Source organism: Rhinolophus hipposideros (assembly GCF_964194185.1).
Source record: "Rhinolophus hipposideros genome assembly, chromosome: 19".
Taxonomy (NCBI): domain Eukaryota; kingdom Metazoa; phylum Chordata; class Mammalia; order Chiroptera; family Rhinolophidae; genus Rhinolophus; species Rhinolophus hipposideros.
This window is the reverse complement of record NC_138065.1, coordinates 50,369,398-50,393,078: the sequence shown is the minus strand read 5'-3', so window position 1 is coordinate 50,393,078 and position 23,681 is coordinate 50,369,398. Positions and strand designations below refer to the sequence as shown.

Sequence of the window (23,681 nt, the reverse complement as noted above, 5' to 3'; positions counted from 1 at the left end):
AGGATCTAATTTTATCTATCAATGCTGCGGTCCTCTGCCCAGGGGCCCCTCCCTCTGCTCAGCCACAGCATCTCTGAGCTCGTATGCTCAGAAGCCACTGTGCACACTGCCTGGGTTTGCAGCGAGAGGCGCTTCTTTCCTTGCATCTCCATTGCTAAGTCCTTCAGGGCGGGACTCTGCCCCTGCGTGTCCAAAGCCTCTGGTGACATTTCTTGCAGCAGTAAATTCTGCGTAGATGTTTAATTGGTTACGTGAAAGCTCCCATTCCATGCCTGCAGTCTCTCTTCCCACGAAACATTTCCTCCTCGTTTATCACTCAATTTTGAGCATCTGTTGTCCTCCAGATACAGGGGTGAGTTCGAAGGAGGCTGAGGTTAAGAGATGCCACCTGTTCTCTCAAGGTCGCTTTCAAGGGTAATTTTTGGTATAAATTGGGAAATGGCCACATTCTTTTGGACGGCCCAACTGGCCCAGCGTTAGTATTTGAAATCAAATCTCTTTTGAATATATTTTTATTCCTTTTTCTCTTCAGCCTAAGACGCACAAATCTTTTTCATACCACCTTTCCTTACGTATTAAATAGACACAGGAAAGCCATGTGGACTTAAACAAGTTATTTACTATCTCTGAGTTTCCTGAAATTTGAAATGGGGATAACACCTATGACCGAGGATTAAATATGAGGAAAGTACCTCAGATGTCCGCTAGGATCTCTCTGCCCCTTAAAATCTAGGTACACTGATCATTGTGGAAGCCCAAAACTCTCTCTAGGCGTTCTCAGAATTCCCAGAGCTTAATTTTCATGCTCACCTTGCTCCTGATTTTCTTTTAAATATTTTGTTTCTGCTAAAATACTTTGTTCCAACTTCCCTTTTTGTGGTTATTCCTTTATGTCTGCTATTTTCAATCTTAAACTCCTTCAAAGCCACCTGAATACAGGTCTGTGTTTGTGGAAGAACCTTTACAGAAGATTTTGATGTTAAATAAAATAATTGGATGCCAACCCAAAGCAGTGTAAAATAATAAACTTAAGCATACATCTGTCACTATTATCATCATCGTGGCTGCTAGGGCTATTAGAACTATTAGAACTGGGAACACGACTACTAGATCTGTTACCTGGCCCGCGCTTTGTACCAAGAGGCTGAGGAAACCTTAGTTCCAGGTAAACTTTTCAGATCACACAGAGAAGGTGGTTCTCATGAAATGCCGAGAGCCCACCAGATCGGACAAGACTGCCAAGGCCAAAGGGAAGTGAAAATCTTATTATTTCTTCTTGTCCTTTGTCCTGGATTATGTGTTGTTTTGGTGGTGGCAGCTTTTCTGTCCAGAATGGGACATGTGAACAGAAGGAAGACTCAAATTGCTAGAGTCAAGAGGGAAATTTTAGAACTTTGGAGAAAAGGGGAAATAAAAAGATGAGTTATCTGCTGAGAATGGGAACTTCGAGGGGGAAGACATAGATGTCTGAAGGATAACTTTATTAATTTTCCACAATATGGTTTGGATATGAAGCCTCTTTCTTGCTTCATCTATTTCTCATTAAATCATTATGGAGCCAGGTCTGCTTCAGGCATGTGTCAGAGAACAGAACAGTCTTAGGGAGGAGGGGTGAAAGCTAGAGTCACACATGGGAAGCATGTGACACTCAGGGGACAGATTTTCCTTATCTAAGCTAAGGTCATACAATTAAATATTCATTTCATGAAGTATTTTTGCAGTGAACTAAAATAATATAGCCCAGGCCCACCAAGCTCTGGTGAACAAATCCAGAGGAGTGGATAATTCTGTGTCCCTTGGCCTGTTGATTTCACGAAGGCTGGTATTCTGAGTTATGAGAGAAAGGGGTTATTTCTCTAATCTGGAGCACAGCTGTGTGAGGAAGACGATGATATCCCCATTTCATAAATGAATCTGCAATTCAGAAAGCTTGCTGACTGGCAGTGTCACACAGAGGTAGAGGCAGGATTCCAAGTGGGCAGGTCTGACTCTCCAATCCGCGCCCTTCTATCCCATCCCAGCAATGGCGCAGGGAGCAGGGCTGACCTGTGGTGAGAATCTGGGTGCTGGGTTTCTGCTTGACCACAAGTGAAGGACTCTCTGGTTTCTAATCTTAGAAGAAGGCTTCACACCTGCTTCTGCCCAAGCCATTGCACCAAGGATCCTACACCAGGAAAGCATGAGAGGCAGGATTTGGGTGGGGAAAAAAATCTGCACTGAAGGTTCAGTTCACAAAGCGATTTCATACCTGACTCAATCATCACAATAATCTTGTGAGTTAAACATAATGAAAAACACAATGAAAAAGCATATTTCATTCTTATGTTATAGGCAAGGAAACAGGAAAGTAAGTCTCAGGGACGTTAAACCTAAGATCTTTGGCAAAATTTTTCTTGTGAATCTTCCTCCCTCCCTCCCTCCCTCCCTCCCTCCCTCCCTCCCTCCCTCCCTCCCTCCCTCCCTCCCTCCCTCCCTCCCTCCCTCCTTTCTTTCTTTCTTTCTTTCTTTCTTTCTTTCTTTCTTTCTCTTTTTTTTACGGGATGTTGTATGACATAATTCCTAGGATCACATGGTAGCTGTAGGACTGGAACTTAGGACTGTGTTTTAAAATCTATACACATCTTACTTCCAGGAAGGAGCCTTCACTTGGGTTGTTTGTATCCTGATGTGTAGGAAACAAGCTGTCGCCATCAGGGTGCCCCGGTGAGTCTGGTGAGTCTGGGCAGTTGTACACTGGGCACTCGGACGGTGTGTCCTAAGCCACGTGAGTGTCAGCGGCACAGCCCTGATTTACAGTGCGAAACATGGAGACTCTTTGGCAACAGCCCTTGTTGTAATGCAGAATCTGAGATGGCTTGGAGAAAGGAAAATGTAACCATCACAAAAAAGTCGTTCCCTTAGCATGTACAAATGTGTCTGGAAGTTGTACTGGCCATGGGACACGTACGTATTTCCGACTAGTTTTTGCATAGGGCCCTATTGTGTTCTAGGAATTCAGCCCTTGACTTTAGATGAGTGTCCGTTCAGGTTCTCACACGCCATGGAGAGAGAACGTTTGCTGCAACTTACATCAACAGTGCGAGGGATATTCTTCCAGGTTTATTTGAATACACATTTATTGAACGTCAAGTAATGCACCAGACACTCCAGGGATGTGGCACCATCTCTGCGCTTAGGGAGGATAGAACTTCATTGGGGAGGCAATATACATACGACAATTTTTTAAATGACAAACTAGGTAACATTAAAAAAAAAACAAAACCTGTACTTAAGTTCAAAAACCTTGCAGTAGGAAGCCAGGAAGGGGAGTTGTAAAAGAAGTGGTGAGGGTGGGAAGGCCTGAGATGAATCTTAAAGAAGAGATGCAATCTAGACAGATGGATAAGAGAATTGGGGGCAGGGAGGGGGAGCGCTTCAGCTCGAGGGAAGGCATTTCCTTCTTCTTGTCTCTTCTGCATGGCATCAAAGAGATGTTGCCTACAGCTGGCATTCTGGTGATGATGTTTCTTTATTAACAATGTAGTGGTTATAAAAGAAACATTGCATTCAAAAAAAACTCTGGGTGGACCTAATAAAAAGAGACAACAAACCCCAAATTCAAAAAAAAAAGCAATGCTGGCTGTCTTTTCTCCTCACTTTTTCTGTTTGGTGCTTCTGAGATGCTGTGGGTGGAAGCCAGCCAATTGACAAGAGGAGCGGACCCAAGGAGGTGGGGAGGCTAGAGGCGGTGAAATAGGACGACCTCTATTTACAGAAGGTAGGGCTACAGTGCAAAAAGGACTTTGCCTGTTTGGAGCAGAGCTCCATTACTTTGCTGGAGTTGGAAGGCACGACGACATCTATTTTATGAACTTCCTGTAAGAATGTACCCCCCACCCACCCACCCCCACAGGGTACTGGATGGCCAGGAGTTCAAATGTGACCTGCGACACAGCTGTACCTGTGGGCATATGTAACAAATTTTCACTGTGTTTAGAAGTATGCGTCGTCAGGTACAGCATTGCATTGAACCTGGAAACCAGAGTCAAGAGAGGGAAATCGGATGCTTTAACATCCCACAGTATGCCTTTCCCCCTGTGGTCTTGTTTGTGCCCGGAAAAGAGAATGCAACACTGAGCTATGCAAAACACAACTGCGGGCTGGGGGTGGGAGTGGGTGAGGGGCGCAACGGGAGCGGAGAAATCTTTTCAGATGCCCGAAGGAGATGCACGTCATCTCAGGGGAGGAGACACCACAGCGTGTGGAACTTCTCCTGGGGAATTAGGAGGACCCAGGGATGCTTTAGGATCCTGAGACTTTTCTTTCACGGAGGGTGGTTTAATACGGGTCGTCCATGCTGAATGAAAAACAAGAGAACAGAGGTGAAACAAAGGAGCTTAACAATTGGCAAAATGAAAGTGTCGGGGGGAAAGGTGAACATCTACTCAAGGTGAGAAGGAAAGCAACTATCTTCAGTGGGTGAGGTGACATGCAGGACGTGCCCTGAGGCAGCGGACTGAGGGACAGAACCCCAGAGCAGCCCTCCTCTCACTGTCAGGTGCCCCCCACCCAGAGGAGGTGTTGAAATGCAGGCTCTGACTCCGAGGGTTTGGGTGGGGCCTGGGGCCACCCCTGTCTAATGAGCTCCCTGGTAATGCTTGTCTGGCTGCTCCACAGAGCGCACGTGGAGCAGTGTCTGCGTCACAGGCTTGGTCTTCAGACTGAATGAGCAGGAGGGCCTTTGAGATAGACTTTTGAAGACAGGTCAAGTGGAAGGAGAAAACCAGAGACGATCAAGATCCACGGAAGCTATGGTAGTGGAGGGTATGGTATAAGGAGATGGTGACAAATTTAGTTCCATGAAATAAAAAACACTTTGTGTGTGTGTGTGTGAAACGGTGGTCTCATTATTAGAAAGGATGGAAAGAACCCAGTGCAGTGTGTCTTCCTAGCACGTTTCACAGGAGAATCAGATTCTGAGACTGTTCTCATGGTGAACTGGCAGAGCAAACCACAGTTCCGCAGCTGCAAACATGCTTGCCAATTCAGAGATAAAAATGTTTCTGAAAACAGAATTTCACATAGACCCTCCTCTGAGGTTGGCATCGTGCCTTCCTGTGTGTGTTGGGTGTAGCTTTTACCCAGGCAGAATTTAGACACTGGAAACCAAATGAGGTGATAAACAGAACCAGTTTGCAGAAGAGTCAAAATAACCCAGCAAGAATTGAAACCACAAATGCCCTAGGAGTTTGTCATTCACCAACCGAAAGCTAATAGGATTGAGCACCAAGGTCTATGAATACCAACTCAAGGGCATTAAAAACATTGATATAATGGTGTTCAGGACGAGACTGTTCATTTCACTTTTGACTTGTTCTAGAAACCTGCCCTACTTCTGCCACCCCACCCTTCCTCAGTGCCATCACACACTGGTTTCAGTGTGAAAAAAAAAACACTACATTACGGGAGGAGGAGGGTATCTGGCACTTCCAACTCTCTCCTGGGAGTCGAGAGTCCTGAGTTCTAGACGCATCAAGGTTAACAGCATGACCTTTGGATCTAGGCGGGTACAAATCTAAGCTTTTCCGTTTATTCAGTGACCTCGGGCTAGCTTTTGCATGTCTCTGTTCCTTTACCTGCAAAATGGGTACTCCCTGCTCACACAGACTTGCGGGCAATATTTAATGATTTCAGGCCTGTAAAACACTCAGAACAGGGCACAGCACGTTTGATAAATTGTATTATTATTGTAACTAACTCTGTCACTAGCTCAGGGCCTTGAGAGAAGTTATTCAATTAGCTCAGTAATCAAGAGTAGGAATGCCGTGTCCACCAAAATCCTTTCCAGACCTAAAATTCTATGATTCTATGAATTAAAATCACCTTGGTCAATAAATGAGAGGTGTCCCAAGGCAGCTGGGCAAATAGTTCTTCTTTGCTAGGTCCTTCTAGAACACCTGGTGGAGCATTAAGGACCTGTGTTGATGGTTCCCTTCACCTCCTGGGCACGGCTCCTCAGGACACTGTGGGCTCCTGGCACTTGTACCCATTGGCTGCTTCACATGCTTTCGTAGTCCCACTGCCATACCGGCCACCTCGTCTCCCTCTAGAATGCCTTCCCTGCTTCTCTCCACACACTTAAGTCCTATTCATCCTTCAAAACCAACCCAGGTTCTACCCTAGTTATAAGATTTTCTGTGATCATCAAGTATCATCTGTCTTGGAGTCTTTTCTTCAACACAGAATTCAAAGGCACATTCTTATATTTTTCTGATTTTTTTCCCTACATTTGTCTCTCAGCTCCCTAACTTAGGTCTGGGACAAGGATTTACTCGTCTTGGTCTTGGTCCAGCTTAGCCTTGTTCCTACACAGGGCTGTTCAATAAACAACTATTGGTGGAGTCATTGTAGAAATCAATGAACCATTCAACTTGGTGTGGCAATTAGTTTACTATAGTAATTAACTGAATGCTAATACTCTTCTTCCTGCCAGCATGTCTAACTGTCCCCCAAGGACATCTACAAAGTTGAATTGATCTGCTTCCATCTAGTGGTAATTAAAACACCAGTGGTTCCTGTGGCCAGAAAACAGCTCTGGGTAGAATGTGCCAGAAAAACTTTCACTCAGTGGGTGTGAGCATGAAAGAAGGCTTTACATCTTGTGGATTTCCTGCCCACAGAGATAAGGAGGCCAACCTGAGAAGGGTCTAGGTCCCCATCTACACTGTCGAATGGAAAACAGGGCAATGACATAGACAGAAAGGACCTCCACTGACCCGAGGTCCCCCGCCAGTTACCCCCAACTCTCTCATCTCCTAGCCAAGCTCTTTCAAAGAGATAGCTTGTATATTCTGCCTCTATTTTCTCATCCCCTCTTTGCATCGTCCCCTGGCTGTGGGACTTCTTTCACGACCTTGACACCGAAGAGAGAGAACCAAAGGTGGTGTCTTAATGGCACCTCTCACAGGAGAATCAGATTCTGAGCCTCTTACTGGTTCTGGCAGCATTTGGAAAGACTTCCCTTTCCTCCTTTCCCTGCTCTCCTCTTCCTCCTAACGCGAGTCTCCTTTCCTTAGCTGACTTGTTCAGTACTGATGTCCCTCTGGTCCCCGCCCTCTTTCCCACATCTTCCTTCACTCTCACACTGCACACTCACCCTGGACGGTCACATCTGCTCCTGAGATGGCAGGTACCTCAACCCTGAAATCCACTTCTCCTGCCCCAAGGCGGAACAAGTAGGCCGTGGACGAGGCACAGACACCTAAAGCTCAGCAGGTACAAAACTGAACCCATGAGCTCCACAATGCTTTTGTGTTCCCTTCTCAGTAAACAGCACCGTGTAGTACAGATAATACCTGTCCATCAGTTCCCTCGTCAGGACGGCGGCAACTTCTTTGATTCTTCTCTCTCCCTCTTAGCTAATTAACCATATTCAATAAATTCTACCTCCTCTTATGTCACAAACACATCTTCACTGCCATTTCTCTAGACAGCTTTACTCTACTACACTTAACTTCAAATTCCTCCAACACCGATCTTTGCCTCCAAGCTCATCCACTTGCCATGTTTGGTAGAGTGATCCTAATAGATCAGAGGCGAAGGTCTTCAAGATGCAAATTCCAGCATGACACCCACCTGCTTAAATCCCTGTGGTGATCCCCCTAGGACCTCAGGAGAAGTCCATCATTCTCTTTACTATGGCTTCTAGATTATTCTATGATCTGGCCTCTGTTGCCTCATGTCTAACCACTTTTGCACTCTGGGCACAGCCCACTGAACTAAGAACTTCTCAATAACAATTTGTGGTTTCTAGGATGCTTGTCTGAATAAGCAACCAACCTCCTCAGGGACCATCTTGCTTCATTCCAGCATGTTAAAAGGAGTTCCGTGTCTAGCTGGGTCCTTCATATGTCACCATCTTCATAGTTCTTTTTACGTCTACGCTCCTTCCTAACCTTTCAGAGCAAGTCACCACGCCCCTCAAGCTGAGAAATGTTTTGTCACCTTCATTTAGTGAGATGAGCGGTGCATTTTCACATGTCTGCCTCTCTTCTCAGTATGTGTTCCTGCAATTGAAGACATCTGCAGTTCAAGACCAAACTAAAAACTTGCCTCTTTAGGGAAGCTGCAGAGGTCAGTGCTTATCAGAGCAGTAGTGATCGGCTCCCGTGTGTTAGGCAACGAGGGTCTGGGGGCTGGAGTGCTACCTTCTTCTTAAAGCCTGGGATTCATCAGCTTCCCAATAAATGTTTGCTGATTTGGATATTTCCTGGCTATTGTATTTAGTATTGCCCTCACGTTGAGCCAGGACAAGGAAAAATCAGAAAAAGCTCCCTTTACCTAACTGCCCTTTCCTAATAAGGCATTACCCATTCATTCATTCATTCATTCAGCTTCACTTCTTCCACAGAAAAAAACAACAACAGCTTTTTAAGGGAGGCTAGTAGATTGATCACTTTATCTGGAAACTTCCTTTGAATGAGGCCTCACGTAAATAACTACTAAGGAGTTCACGTGTCTGACTCTAACAGGATGTATCTTTAGGAAGGCAGAGAAGATACCAGCAGAGGGAGAAACTCCTCCCGCATAAAACTTACCTTTTCTGAGACTTTCTCCCTAAAAATAGAAGAAATAGAAAAACAACATCAGCAAAAGTAGACAATGTCAATCTTTTTTAAGTAAGAGTAAAACGAGATTCCCATGCTCAAAACTGTCTTCTGAAGTGTGATCTGCATTTGTTCGGTGGCCCCCATCTGCGTCTCAGGGATTGAGGTTCCAATTCAAACAGTGGCAAATACTCTGACGGAACAGGCCTTGTTGGTGCAGATGGGGTTCCGTTCCCTCTTTGGAGTGGCCTGAGTTGCCGACCATCAGACCTAAGGGACACACTCCCGTGTTCATCCCTTCCTGAGCTGCCATCGCTTCCCACTGCAGATTCTTCCCTAGGACACTGCACTGCTGATACTGTAAGAACATGTGTCATCCCATCTCACACCCTCTTCTCTGAGAATCCACAGGAGAAATGTCACTCAGGTCTCAGTGGTAGGAGTCACACACCTTTTCTGAGAAACTGATGTGTTTTTATCTTACAAACACAGTGACTAGCACAGCTGGTTACGTGTCCCTCTTTGACTGGTGGCAAGGAAACTCCAAGCCTAACCCTAGACCTTCTTTTATCAAGGGTGTAGGACTTTGTAACACACAATTTTGTGTTCTGACTTCACTCCTGGTTCCAACCTTGTTTTGTACCCTAAATTTTAGCCTTCTTTTTCTTTTTAACTAAATTTAACTTGCTCTGTTGAATACATTTTTGTAAATGACCTTACTTTTTTCTTTTTGGAAAAAAAAAGCAGAGTATAAATAAGGAGATAAATGAACTGGACAGTTGGGCTCCAGGGGAAATAAAAGCAAGAAAAGGTTTTTGAGTAGAAAAAAAATCACTGGGTAGCAGTATATTTCAGTGGCTATAAACTGGAGCTCTAGAATCATCCAACCTGGGTGCAAGTCCTATTTTGCTACCGGTAGTATGTCTTTGAATAGCTACTTATCCTCCCTAAGCCACAATTTCTTCATCTGTGAAAGAGCCATGAAATTATCTCTTCTTCATTGAGTTCATAAAACAAAATGTGTTCAAAGTATTTAGTCCAGAGTCTAGAGCTTAGACAGTGTTCAATTACTATTTTAAACCTTTAAAATACTAGCAATTACTATTTTAAATATTTCTTCCCAAATTCAGCCTGCCCTTGACATGGACCAAACATACTTCAGCAGAGAGAATTAAATCTGAATTAATTTCAGATTCTGTTTATTTATCTTCATATATGTTTTTCTTTTAGGACCAATTAAACACATAACAATATGCGAGCAAGAGTCTGTTCCTACTGAGTTTCTTTTTGAAGAAAAGGGAACTCAGAGGGCACATATTCAGTTTCGTGCCCTGTTCTAACCTGTGAGTTGGTTCAGGTAGAAAAATCTTCCAACTGCGGGAAAAAAAATAGAGCCTCATTAACCTGAAGACCAGTGGTTTTAGGGGGCACATCTAGATGGTCCGTGCTGATAGGAGACTTGAGATTTGGCTTAAAACATCATTGCCTCATTTTCCTCATTTACCAAACAGGGTCAATGATGACTAATCAGAGAATGATGGTGCCAAGGGAAAAAAGAGTTTAGAGGAGCCCGTGCACAGGGGGGCGTGTCTCTGAAGCCCACCCTTCTGCCTGTGTCAGAAGAAACGAGCTAAAGTCTGGATAGCAGGACAACTGGGGCGGGGCTTGTCTGGGTTCAGAAGGCCCATCAGGGGACAGGACAGGGGTCCAGATTCTGGTCATTACATCGGTTGCTGTGCTCTAAATAGTCACCTGTCCCTCTCTTCCAGCTTTCTGAACCCCAAAAGCCTACAAAGCCCTCAAAGTCCCTGAGTACTGTACATATCCAGATTTATTGTTTTCGACTTTTATTCTTGTAAGTACATCAACCACATTCTGTCAGAAATTGTCTAGGGGTTTAGCTTGAGAACCTACCCATCATCTGAGAATATGCTTTGTTTCAACTAACTTACAACTAAAGGTTTCGGATGACAAAGTCACTTGAAAGCCGGAGATATCAGAAGAGGTTTCACAAATGAAAACCATTTAAACATTACGTTAAAGATACCCTGACTTTGCTCCAAAGTCTGTAATGTTCCGGGGCTTCTCTTCTCTTTGTTGGCATAACTGTAACTAGCCTAACTGCCCGTTATCTGTTTCCTGTTTGCCCCACACCGATTCCCACAGCAGGGGCACACAGTTTTCAAGTTATCAGTTTGAGATCTTGTACAGAAATGACTCCAGGGTGAAAAAATGTAAAAACAACTCCACTGCTTTTCTCACCCCTGCTTACCAAACAGCCTGAGCCAGCTTACCCCTCACTAAATACACAAAGCTGCCATTCTGTTCTGTTGATCTACTAACATTTATTAACAGATTTGGGAATTTAGGAATCAATATCCTCCTTCGGCAGGTAACTCAGCCCCAAAGTCCTAAAAGGTTCTTTAGATAACTCCCAGCCCCCTCCCAGTCCCCTGGACAACGGAATGTGTCCTCCACCCTTCTGTTCAGCCACAACGGCCCAAGGCAAGACTGAAAGGACTGAAATTAGGTTCTGAAGTCTCTGTGGAAATGAGAATCCCGAGTGGGAGAAAACTCTCATTTTCCCTTTGCTTTAGTCCCATGCTTACGTACTTAGTTTGGTACTCTAAGCTGATGGGATCTGATCTGAGCAGTTTCTAACCACAGGAACGCAGACGTTTGAACTGTCCAGTGCCTCTCATGAAGTTCTTGCACATCTGGGGTGCCCCTTTCCACTGTCTTTCTGGGTTGGTTATAAAATGAATTTAGTTCCCTTAGTCTTACATTTGGGATGAAAGATCAGGTCACAGAAGAAGCCCAGTAGGGACTGGTGGATAATACTCCCACAATTGCCAGTGAGGATGGGGGCAGGGGTGCAGAAAGATAGCACAGAGCAGTTGGTAAGCAGCTCTTTGGAGGTCATCGATGGCCCCGAACTTGAAGCAGGAATGTATTAAAAGCTGCTGAATGCCCATGACTTTCATGGTCTTGAATGTTCCTGCCTGGTGATTTTGGTTAATGTGGCTGCACACACCCCAGGTCTGCGTAGACAGTGGGCCTGTAACCAGCAGGTGGTCATGCTTTAGGCTTTGGACATACTCAGGGGAGGTGACGGCAGTGACCCTGCTGCTCTTCTCGGGTGTCCCATCTGCTCTTCTAGGCAGCAGGCACTGGCATCTCGAGGTGGCCCTCCTCATTCCCCTGTCCTCTCCCAACCAGCGTGGAGGGGAAGTGGGAGTGTGCAGTGTCTCTGGTGAGCGCTGTGCCCCTGGGGAATAGACACTGGGCAGAAAATGGGGGGATTTCCCCCAGGGATAGTGCAGCCCCATGTCAGGAGCCAGACAGGTATGCGGCCCGTGACAAGGTGCTTTGAACATGTTTGCGGCCATGAGATTCATTTCCCACTGGGATTGTGGCCCTGAAATTGAGGGCTCCTAGGGGACAGACATCATGCCTCCTTTTGCTCAGAATTCAATCATGGCCAACATGTTTTAATGCAAGTACATATTGGGCTGCTTCTCCCATCTCCAGGGACTCATGTCTACAGAACACAGAGCATGGCATTCTGCCTCTGTCAAAGCTATCATACTTAATTCCCTGTGGCTGTTTATATTCTTTTCTCTTTAAAGTTGTATTCTTTCCACAGGAAGGTAAACTCACATACCTTTTTTCAATCGCCTTGCCAGCCAAATGATAAATGCCAGCCCCGAGAATGCAGTAACCATGACTGCCACTGGAATGAAGAGGGGGTTGTAGTCACCTTCCTTGATCATTGAGAAACTCCTGTCCACTTCTGAAAGAGAAATCAGCAGGCGCATAGCGGGAGGCAAGAAGCATTATTTCCTTAGTTCCATCTCACATTTTAGGCTTCTTCCCGCCTTACGTCTCCCAGTAGTAGCCCATTTGATGCCATCTGATAGGTGAGGAACCTGGCATGGGGAGACCCGTGATGAGTCCGAGGAAAAGTACTGGGCCAGCTTTCCTCGCCCCACACCTCTGCAATCTCAATTCCAAGGTTTGTGACTAGTAGAATTCCTGGGAAATGGACCTAAAAGCATTGGCAAGAAGCGTCATCGCTGTACTTAGCTCTGTGGCTTTGGTCAATGGTTGGGACTCTAAAAACTGAGGAGAGCTAAAAAGTCTGATGTGACCTCAGGAAAAGTAAAGCCAGTGATCTGAACCAGGTAACTTATCAGTCAAAGGAAACCATCAGTGCTTTGACTTTGAAGCAGCTCTGCAAACATATGCGCTTGATGTTTACATGCCAAGGACCTGCAGTAATCTGTCTTTCAAATGATGTAGTCCTACCACTCCCTCCACTTCCTTCACAAATAAGGAAAAGGATATATCTATATATCCTCTTGTAAGTGTGAGCTACGTTCATTTGGGAGCCTTACTGAAAAAATACCGATAATGGAAAAAATCCATCTTGTCGTGTCACTAATTTAAAGAACTTCCTTTTGCATATTGGCACCAGGTGTGACTGTGTCTCTTGTTTCTCACATTGCTTGGATGAACCCTTTCAAAGTGCTTCTGTCCCCATGCCCTAATATATAATGGAAAGGAGGCTCAAGTTCCCAGAGGATCCAAAGAGAGGGCACCTATTGGCTGCATGACGATGAGGAAATGCACACTAGCCCAGCCTCAAAAGGAAAGGTCCCATAGGCCTGATATATAGTCCTCCCCTAAAGACCCCATACTTCGTCCTGGTCCCCTATCCCACTTCCTGGCCCTGGCCACACAGAGACCAACTTCTCCAATAGCTTCCATGAACCCTACCATTTAAAGACTTTTGTCATTGGTGCAGATGGTCTCAGGGGCAGATGGGTTACTATTCTTTCACATGCTAATTTAACGTGCATTTATGTAGCATCTATTGCCAGGTACCATGTCAAGTGAATGATATGGAGAGATGGGAGAGACAGTCATTCTTATGTACAGACAGATTTGGGAGGCACTGGCTTAGTGCTCATTGAGAAGTGGCCACTGCTTAGGGAATTAGGTGGTCATTGTTGACCTTGGTAGCAACATTTGAATGGATGAACAGAGAAGTGCGCTTGTACTGGAGTAGAAGAATGGATAACAAATAAGTTGGTAGAGACTATGGGCTTAGATGTTAATTAAGGACTAAGATAGGAGGAGTTACAAATTGGCTGCAAAAAGAAATGGCTGTCATTGAAGGAGGAGGCAAGACTAGCCAAGGATTTTATGTTAAAATAATGTGTACAAATTTATTTTTAAGCCACATACATTTAGCAAAATAAAATGTAAAGGCTCAATATATCCTTCCCCACCACCTGCTCCATCTTTAAAGTCTTCACTATATTGGGGCAAACTTACTCACTTTGACATATTGGAGTAGGGCTCATCCAGATTCCATTTGATCCACAGATTGTTTCCGGCTCCCCAACCAACTGAGTGCCTTCTGAGCAGTTGAAGGTGCATGTGGAGGTAAAGCTGAATTCGGCCAGGGGGTGACTACAGTCCATGGTCCCCAAATCGGGTGCTGTTAGGAGCTTACACGTTGAAATCACTTCAATGAAAAAGGAAAAACCAGTATTTCTGAGGAGGGGTCCTCCCTGGACCAAAGGTTTTTAGCCAAAGTTGCCTAACTCAACTGTGGAACCATGCACAGAAATCTAGACATTTCTAATCTAGAAATTGACTCTGGTAATGCTTCCAGACTTAATTTTTTTTGGAGAATGATGGAGAGTGGTGAGTCAGGGTTGAACCCAGGAGAGCACTGAAAGCCTTCGGGGGTGGGAGGTGGGGGAGAAAGGGGTTGGGTCCTCCAAGGGGCTCCGCCAGCCCTGCTCACTCTCCAACTCTACTGGAAGTACCCTACTACATGGCCTTTGCTTCAAGAGCTTTCATGGAATATTCTTCATAGTAACTATAGGGCATTTCCACTGTCTCACCTGTCCTCAAGTCCACCCAAGTAATTTGCAAAAACATCCCAATTCACTGGGGCAAGTCCCACAACTTTTGTAAAATTCAGCAGGTTGGTCGGCTTAGTGCTATGATGTCCATAAATGATTTTGACAGTTCTGCGAATTAAACCACTTAAACTAGTGAGTCAGAAGCACAAATGTAGAAAATCTAACCAAAACGTCACAAGTTCAGACACCACCAGTTATCTCCTGTATGGGGATTAATCTCCTTGACAGTTAAAAAGTCCCCCATATTTCAAATGTAAAAAGGATCAATAAACTGTGTGTTTTGTTTTTCACAACAGTTATTTTCTCCTGAGAGTTCATGGAGGAGAAAAAGTAAAAGATGATTTTACGAATAAGCAAATAAAACAAAAAAAGACCTGTACCCTCTGAGAAGGAAATTGGTTGGTGTTAAGTACGACACCACATAAAATAGGTGTGATTGATAGGAGAGAACAACCAAAATTTAACTGAGGTTCAGCAAGAGTGATTATTTATACCCTGGCAATGAGAAGGGGGAAAAAAAATCAGTGTAACCACACTGATGGCTGAAGATTTCGTGCAAACTGTGAGATGGCTTCAGAGGTGTTTGGCTGTTACTTTTTGTTTGTGGTTTTTCTTTTTAATTTTAGTAATGATGACCCCTCTGAAAAACATCACAGTATAAGCTATGATTAAATTATGCTCCAGAAGAGGATACAGACTTCTTAGCAAGACACTACTGCATTTTCTCATTTTGTACTCCCAGGACTGCCCCGACAAAGCCTCTAGTTGGAACGGTTATTCACCTTGACAGGTTGGTTCTAGAGATGACCACGTTCCAAATGGTCCACAGGTGGTTTCTTCAAGCCCAATCATGTCTGTTCCCTCAGAGCAATTGAAGGTACACTGTGAGCTGTAGCTGAAGTTTCCCAAAGGGTGAATACAGGCCATGGTACCCAGCTCGGGGGCCTGCAAAGGCTCACACTGAAACACTGCAATAAGAAAAGAAACAGCATTGGGTCGCGTTAAGAGGACCTGGTGACTGGATTTGAATCCTAGCTCTGCCACTTGATAACCAAGTGCCTTTAAGCAAGGTGACTTAACCCCTTCAGATTCAGTTTCTTCATCCATAAAAGAGGAACATGATAATTGTATTAACTTCCTAGAGTTGTGTGGGAATGAAACGATTTTCATACAAGTCAAGGACTTAGAATAGAGCCTGGCTCATAAGCAGTCTTAATCAAACGTTAGCTAGTTTTGTTGTCTTTGGCATTATCTGGGGAGAGAATGTTTAAACCTTGATAGGTGTAAGTGGGACTGACCAGCACAGTTTGGAAACTATGGCCAAATAAGAGCCCCTGAGTATATTAGACTGTTGGGAGTAGGAGGTTTGGAGAAAGAGTAGGTGTCCATAATTAGTCTTCTTTACAAGAGGAGAAAATGAAAGCTTTAGGAAGCATCTCAGCCTCGATTCTGTCTTCACCCTCTCTAGCTCAGTTCCACAACTTTAGTTCTTCTGACTTTGACAGCCCTCTCCAGAAACTCTATCTCCCTGCTCTGATTGGTGGTGTAGTGGATCAGATTTGAGCATCAGTCTTCGCCTTTTGGGCCCTGCCATGCCATTTGGGCAAATAGTACAACTCTCGGGTCTTATTTCTTATCAAATTTGAGCCATCGTTGTGGTCTTGGTCTTAAGATTTCAATACAGAATGGATCCAAGGAATTAGAAGAATTTTTATATTTGCCATAGACAATCCCAGTCCAAATTCAGGTAAATTGCATTGTCCAATTCAACCCCACAAGCCCCACAACCCCACAATGCCCACAAGCAAATGCCTAATATATTTCGGGCAAAGTCTCAATCTTACAGATACAATGATAAATAAAATACTCACAGATCTCAAGTGGCTATCAGTCTGCCAGGGGAGACAGACAAATGAATAGCTGACTTCATCTAATGCGGGATAAGTAAGAAAGATAAGCGTGGAGTCACTGGAACAAAAAGTAGGGACACTTAGCCTAGTCTTGGGGTCCACAGAAAGCTTTCCGAAAGAAACGGTCCCCGAACTATGTCTTAAGGGTAAACAGGTGTGTTAGCCACGTGCACAGAGAGAAAACCATAAGCAAGTTGATGAGATACAAAGCACGTCTGGTCAGTGTGGAGAACTACAAGCATGTTGATGGTACTAAAAGGAAAGAGGAGGCAAGGGGAAGGATGGGAGCTGAGATTAGGGAGAAAGACAGGAGCTGAGGTGAAATGCTTTTATCGTTTTTCATTGATGTGATGAGTATCTACTAGGTATCAGCATTACGCTAGGCCTTGAGGAGTTCAGATTTCCCCTGTAGGACAAACGATAGGTAGAAATTAAAGGGTGGATGGTCACAAATATGTGACGTTTGTTTGATTGTTTTTAAGTGACCAGCCTGCCTCCAGTATGAATAATGTATGAGGGGAGCTAATTTCAAGCTGTGGAAGTCAGCTAAGAAATTACGGCAATAATCTCAGAAGCAGTGAATGAGGGCAACGGTAGTAGAGTTGACAAGTAGACAGATTGAAGAAATAGTAAGTTATAAAAATAAATAGTGAGTTGCTTTGCATCAGTGTAGGAGAGGCTTCATGGCAGAGTACCCATATACGTGGTGGTACCACATACAAAGATAAAGAATGCAAAAAGGAGAGTTGTCTGGGGACAGCACTGTTACAGTCATGTGGGCATACCAAAGGATATGCTTTGCATATTTGGCGTTCAGGGCTGGAAACAGATTTGTCAGTCCAAAGCTTACCTAGATGGGTGAGTTCACGAAAGTTGGCAGGTTTGGTCAAAGAGGGCACAGAGAGTGCAAAGAACAATGGACAGAAGATAAATCAGAAATAACAGTAGTGTATGGGCTTGGATTAGAGGCTATGGAAACACTCACAGACAAATGTTCCCAGGTAGAAAGAAAACCAGGAAAGAGTGATAGCCAAGACGAAGAAGATAAAAATGTTCAAAAAGGAGTGAAATGGGCATGCCCGTGATATAAGAATTCAAAAATAAAGTTTAGGAATGGAGTGAGGGTAAAGTAGTGGGTACGAGTCACGGCTCAGGAACCAAGTGAAGTGAGTGAGGTCTGTTCCAGTTGGTTGACATTTAAATTTATTTTGGCTTTAATTCTTTAGTCTTTACAAATGTTGCTTTTTTCCCCTCCTCATAATTTTCTATTGTATGCACCAGATACTTCAAACCTAGTTTTGAAACTCAACCAGTATCAAAGGATTTGTCTTTCAGTAGTGAGTTGACTGGGTAAAAGACTCCTTGTCTTTGAATTTTTGTACTCTTTTCCTTTCTGTTTCCACCACCATGACTCTGAATGATTTCAATAGACTTCTAATGATTCTCTCCATCTTCTCTATTTTTGCTATCCAGTCCATCTTATGTACTGCTTCTAGAATGATTGCGCTATGCAAGTCCTAAGATGTTAAGTGTCCTCCCATTGTTAAGTAAAGTTCAGATTATTTCATTGGGCAATTTCCAGTCTCCACAAACTTATTTCAGCTTATCTTGCTTCCCATCAAACTAAGTTATGAGTATATACACTTCCACGGGTTAATTGTAAATCTGTAGTAGACTTTAGGGCAGAATCTATAATAGATTTGCCTTTACATCCGCTACAATACCCAGCCCCGAGACAGGTGTTGGATTTCTTATTATAGATGTCTGATCTATATGCACTGTGTATCATTATGTGAACATTTCTTTGAGGCCTTGCCCTGGTAGGACTTTGAGGGTTACATAAACAGGCAGGATTACCTTCTGGGTAACTCGTCTCCTAACAGTATATGTCTTAGTTTTTCTTGCACTTTAGGGAGCTAACAAACCCAACAAGCGCACTAGATTGTGAGTTGCATAGGCACAGGAATATACCATGGCTGATTCATTGTTTGAATGCTCTCAGCTGTATTCTGCATGGCCTCAGAAAGACGTATTGAGAAGTGAATTGAAACTTTGTGCTGGCTTATGAAATCTTTACGGAAAGGTAACGTTGTGCAAGCAGAGCCTTCTGATCAAAACTTCTCGTTTCTCAGAATGGCTGGTATCATTGTGTCCCGACTAACTTCCATAATCTGCAAATAACCCCTCTGATTTTACACAGGAAGAAACAAAGAGAGGAAAGGGGCTTACCGAACTGACACTGGGGCCCATAGTACCCCACGTCACAGTTGCACGTATAATTATTGATGGTTTCCACACATTCTCCATGGCCACTGCATGACAAGGGCTGACAAGAAGCTTTAAGGGGATAAGAGATCAATTATTTTAATGTGATTACTTTTCAGGACTCATACTCATCTCTTTAGATACAGGTAATTCTTTTGGCCGAGGCTATTTTAATAAACAGGAAAGCTTTGTACATTCATAGCATCTCTGCATGAAAACCATATGCTAACATTTTATTTACATAATATACTGGCCACATAGCCATAGACATTTGTTTTTAGAATGAATTTCCCAGTGCTAATACTCTATACTATTTTGGGGAAACATGGTGACATACACTGAATCTCTTGAAATGACTTTGTTTTTAATGTAATACGCAGGTTAAATGATGGCCTGGCCCCAATCATTTCTGCAGTATGCTTGCCACTCTCTTTCTTTATAGAAACAACTGTAGAAAGATTAAAAAGTCCAAATTTGCTAAATGAATAGGGAGTCCAATTTACAAGAGACCAAACTACTAGGTTTCACTGCTAAAAATCCCGACTGTTTTGCTGCTGTTGTAAGAGTCTTTACAGACATTTTCATACAGCCCAGGTAATGAAACACTACGATTTTCCATTATATAGCATGATATGATTAGGCCAAGAAGGAAACGCGACGCCCAGCCCTCTACTTTCCAATGAGGACATGGGGGTGATGCGAGCCTGAGCTCTTGGCGGGTCCCCTCCCTCTGCTCCCCTTTGTCTTATTATCAGGGACACTGACTGCCTACTTCTTCTCCTTACTTCCCACGTACACTTACCATCTTGGTATAAACTGATTCAGGGGTATAGGTTTGAGGTGTTGGGACCAGCCTCACACAGCAAAAATGCTCCCAGGTGCCATGATGGAAGCTCACTTAGCGGATCGCACTTCTTTAGAATGTGCTGCAACCGCTCTCCTCCCCCAGCGTTCCCATGGGCTTGGCCCACTCTGGCTCTTCCTGAGCTGCCTGGCCGGCTGGTGCCTCCCTACCTGTGTAACAGAGGGCGGCCTTCGGTTTGTGGCAAGCGTCATCATTCCATTTCCCTGAGTCTCTGGCCCTCTTGATGTAGATCTCCACACAGTCCTCTTTCGTCTTCTTGTTGTTGGGCTCCCCGTCTCCCCAGTTCTCCGCTTCTTCAGTGAGAGACTTGTTGGTTCCCACCCACGTCCATACCCCTCCTATCTTCCGGATTCCTATCCAGTAGTAAGTACGGCTGAAGGGAAGCGTCTTGTTCAGGTACTCAATTTCCCCCTTGTTTTGTATGGCAACTAAATCTGTGTAGTTTTCTTGGCAGAACTTTCTAGCGTTTGCCCAGTTCATGACTTTTTGAGAGTAATGATAAGTCCAGCCGTCGGTTCCATGATATGCAGAGAAATCTGAAAGACATCAGTGCGAATGAACCAGACTCACTGTTAAAACTGAAAAAAGAAAAGCCTGGGACTAGTCTAGGCTAAGCCTGCTGCTTAGGGATGAGGAAACCGCGACCTCAAGGGTGTCAGTTACCTCCTTGGGATCACAGGACTGGTCATTTGAAGATATGAAGTCCGAGCTATATCTTCTAGTCCTAATCCCCGTTCACCAGAATAAGGAATACTTTTGCACATAGCTCTCTTTTAGACAAATTTGATGGCTTTATTTTCATGAAATAATTCTTTCAAGTGAAATTTAACCAACATAGTTTAGAAATTCATATTTCCATATCTTACTGGTTGTCAATCATTTAAAGTTAACTTACGTAGAATACCATATATCTCTAAGATTTACTGTCCACTTTTTTTTTTTTTTATCTCAGGATACTTTCCTGAAGGTCAACCTTTAAGTTTCTGAGAGAAAAGTAAAATAAGGACAGGAATAATGACATATTGTTAAATAAGCGCTTTCAGATCAAAAAGATAGTATTTTACCATAGAAAGAACTGCTTCTGGGAAAGCCTCAGTACACAGCGCAATCCTTAGATAGCTAACTGCATAAAAAAAAAAAAAGAATAACCTGCAAAATCAAATAATGTAGTATTATGAACTTTATTTAGATCGCAATCTGTACACAAAGACACTCAATTGATGGTATTTAATCAACGCACTGGCACTTCAAATATGAGGGCTTTGAAGAAACCAAAACAAGCACGTAATTACACAGTGACCCCATGAGAATATATGCCATTCTGAGCATAATATGGTCTATGTGAAACACTATTATACCGTAAGGCAAACTTTCACAGCCATCCCCAGTTACTGAGTTTTTACTGACTAGGGCAAATACCATGGAGAACTACCACAGAAAACCCATCCGATGTTTACAATCTCCTAAGGATTCTGAACAAGGATGAACAAATGCAAAGAAAATACATAATGAATCTTGACCAAATTAAACATCCAAAATGAACAAAGAGCTGTGAAACAGGTGTGATTCATGAGTAAAGAATTCCAGAATACAAACATGTGGAGAAAGAGCATTGAAGGAGCAGGCCAGCTAGAATGTTCTAGGAGAGAAGAAACTGTTATGCTCACTGCTGTATCCTCAGGGCCTAGAACGGTGTTTGGCATCTTGCAGGGACTCCAAAAGCACTTGTTGAATGAAAAGAGCCCAAGGGTCCCAGGTGGCATGAAGCAGCCATGGTGTAAGGAATGTATGAGGGGCTGAGGACAGCACGTTACCATGGCCAGAGCTGAAATGCCGAGCGAGGGAGAAAGAACACCCTAGCTTACTTAGGAAATGGGAAAGAAAGGTCAAAGCAGGTGCTGAATAGTTTTCATGAATCAGACATAAAACTTGTCACACCAAGGGGAGAAGGATCAAAACGCATGAAAAGGGCCTGCCCTGGCACAGCTCCCAGCTGAACCAAAGCAACCCCATGGATGTCCATTCAATGCTACGTGAGTGCTAGGAAGCTCATTGTGCTAAGTATTTGGTGTAGGTTGTCAGTTCCCTTTTCGGAATTTCCCAATTGACCTTATCCCTTCATAACTAAAATCTTTGTGGGTTTATCAGCCTTTGGATCCTGCCGCAAAGGGTGTGGCAGGCATGAGAGGTTTCGGGGGGAAGTACTAAAGGTGAGAGGAAGGAAGGAGTTCTTCATAGAGAGGCTAGAATTAACGGCTACCTACCTAATAATTTCCCCTGCGACTATGTATACCTAGTGGATACTCAGGAAAAAGAAACAAGTGAAAAAAAAAAAAAAAAAGCTTAGCAATTGATAAATGGGAGAACGTACCACAACAGAGCACTGTCCATACCCACAGCCTGAAGACCCTCTGAGCACTCTGGTATTTCCATGAAAGTATCTGCAAATAAAATGCAAAATTGTACTTGGATCTCTACCCTTCAATCACACATGTAGAGCACCCTGAGGAGATGCCTACCACTTTCTTAAAGTTCAAAACAAAACATATGCTTACTAACCCTGGCCAAGGTAATACATTTCCCAGACATGGATGGATGAAAGAGTAACATTAAATTTGCCTCAAAACTGACACTATTTTTTTCATGTCTTAGCCTTTTTTTTTCATTTCAGCCTTGATCATTACTGCTCTGATTTTTTTTCTCCATTTCAGTCATTTTTTGTACCTACTTTTCTGCAGAGCTGTTAGAGGAATGATTTGACGCTTACTTAGTATATATTATTTTAAAGTGTTCATTGTGGCTTAATAAATGACTGATGTCTAGATTTACTGTTAAAATCTCACCCTTGATTATGAGGGGTCAATGCTTCAAATACCTGAAAGAATTAGATAGCCAAACAGACACCAGTAAAGAAAAGCAGTTCATTTTCTTTTCAACTAAAAAGAAATATATTTTGAGCAACTCAGATGACAAGACCACAGATTTTCTTCACCTTAAACCCATATTATCTGAAGTGTATCACTTCTCAGGTAGCTGCAGGGTTTTTTTGCAAAAGTGCTAAGTTCACCAAGGTAGTCCTTCAAGACTCTCACCAGACACAAGCCAAGAAGTCAGCACATCTGAAAAGACAGATTCTAGGAGCACTGAGCAATTATAGCTCTTGGCTTCTTTAAAGCCACAAATGAAAAGTGTTGCTTCTTGTCCCTTGCCCCCTGCCTCTGGAGTCCCAAGATGAGGTTCTAGCTAAACATCTGAAAATCTTTTAGGCTGAAAGCTCACCATGGTTTTGCTCGTCCTTCTATAGTTCTCCTGGAGCTTCACCTCTCAACTCGGCTCCAGGGGTCTCCCTCCAGGTTCTGTGCTGTGCTGCAGGGAGATTGTGCTCAGTGTCACCCAAAAGGCTGGCTTTGTCTCATTTCTCTAACCCACTCTCACATCCTCCTTCTCTCCTTCCCCCTCCCACTTGCCCCACCTCTTCTTGCTCCTCTTTCTTTACCTCTTTCTTAGTCTGACCTCTGTCACCTCCCCTGAGAAAAAGAGCTGCTCAGCAAGGGTATTGTTATTCTCCCATTCCTCCTCTCTTCCTTCGCTCTTTCCTTCCTTTTTCCATTCTCCAATCCTTCCTTCCTTCCTTCCTTCCTTCCTTCCTTCCTTCCTTCCTTCCTTCCTTCCTTCCTCCCTCCCTCCCTCCCTCCCTCCCTTCCCTCCCTCCCTCCCTCCCTCCCTTCCCTCCCTCCCTCCCTCCCTCCCTCCCCCCTTTCCTCCCTCTTTTTTCCTCTCTACATATCTCTGTCTCTTTTTTTTATGAACACTTGGCTAACTCTTGGCTCTCCCTGATAGAGGGGCCCCGATAGCTGCAAACACCACACAATCAATACAGTACTTGGGACACTTTTATGTTGCCTGTTCAACTTCAGTAGAGCTAACCAATAGACGCCATTTCTGTGGGTTCCTTCTCCTTCCTCTTTCCTCGCTCACCCTCTAGTGGACGTCCTTGCAAATGGCACCTCCTAACCTTCAGCCAGGCGAGAACAAGCAGCTCTAGCTTTTCTCCCCGTAGGGGTTTGAAGGCTTACAAGAACCGTTGTCTTCCTCAGGTATAAAACGGGAAGGAGAC

At 43.9% G+C, this 23,681-nt stretch overlaps 1 protein-coding gene across 4 annotated transcripts; it reads right to left on the bottom strand.

Moving 5' to 3' along the window:
• Nucleotides 1–3,079: 3,079 nt before the first annotated feature.
• On the bottom strand, nt 3,080–23,013 carry SELL (selectin L). 4 transcript variants are annotated; one of them, XM_081025407.1, is made up of 10 exons: nt 22,844–22,978; nt 21,936–22,005; nt 20,629–20,713; nt 19,714–20,100; nt 18,664–18,771; nt 15,307–15,492; nt 13,930–14,118; nt 12,250–12,378; nt 8,577–8,595; nt 3,080–4,336 (listed from the first exon to the last, which is right to left on the bottom strand). In XM_081025407.1, exons 4-10 carry the CDS (start codon nt 20,042–20,044, stop codon nt 4,318–4,320), a joined length of 981 nt encoding a protein of 326 aa, XP_080881533.1. In that variant the 5' UTR covers nt 20,045–20,100; nt 20,629–20,713; nt 21,936–22,005; nt 22,844–22,978; the 3' UTR covers nt 3,080–4,317. The 4 variants fall into 4 exon arrangements, with proteins under 4 accessions (XP_080881533.1, XP_080881532.1, XP_080881534.1 ...); XM_081025406.1 differs by lacking the exon at nt 20,629–20,713 and having other exon boundaries at nt 22,844–23,013; XM_081025405.1 differs by lacking the exons at nt 8,577–8,595; nt 20,629–20,713 and adding an exon at nt 7,984–8,061 and having other exon boundaries at nt 3,106–4,336; nt 12,246–12,378; nt 22,844–22,986.
• Nucleotides 23,014–23,681: the final 668 nt, after the last annotated feature.

Bases quoted from the DNA above. Each gene is read 5' to 3' on its own strand.
- SELL (XM_081025405.1), bottom strand. The intron at 20,101-21,935 runs GTACGTTCTCCC...GATGTCTTTCAG, and splicing joins ATGGACAGTGCTCTGTTGTG to ATTTCTCTGCATATCATGGA. The intron at 8,062-12,245 runs GTGAGTTTACCT...CTTGAACTGCAG, and splicing joins AGGCGATTGAAAAAAGGTAT to ATGTCTTCAATTGCAGGAAC.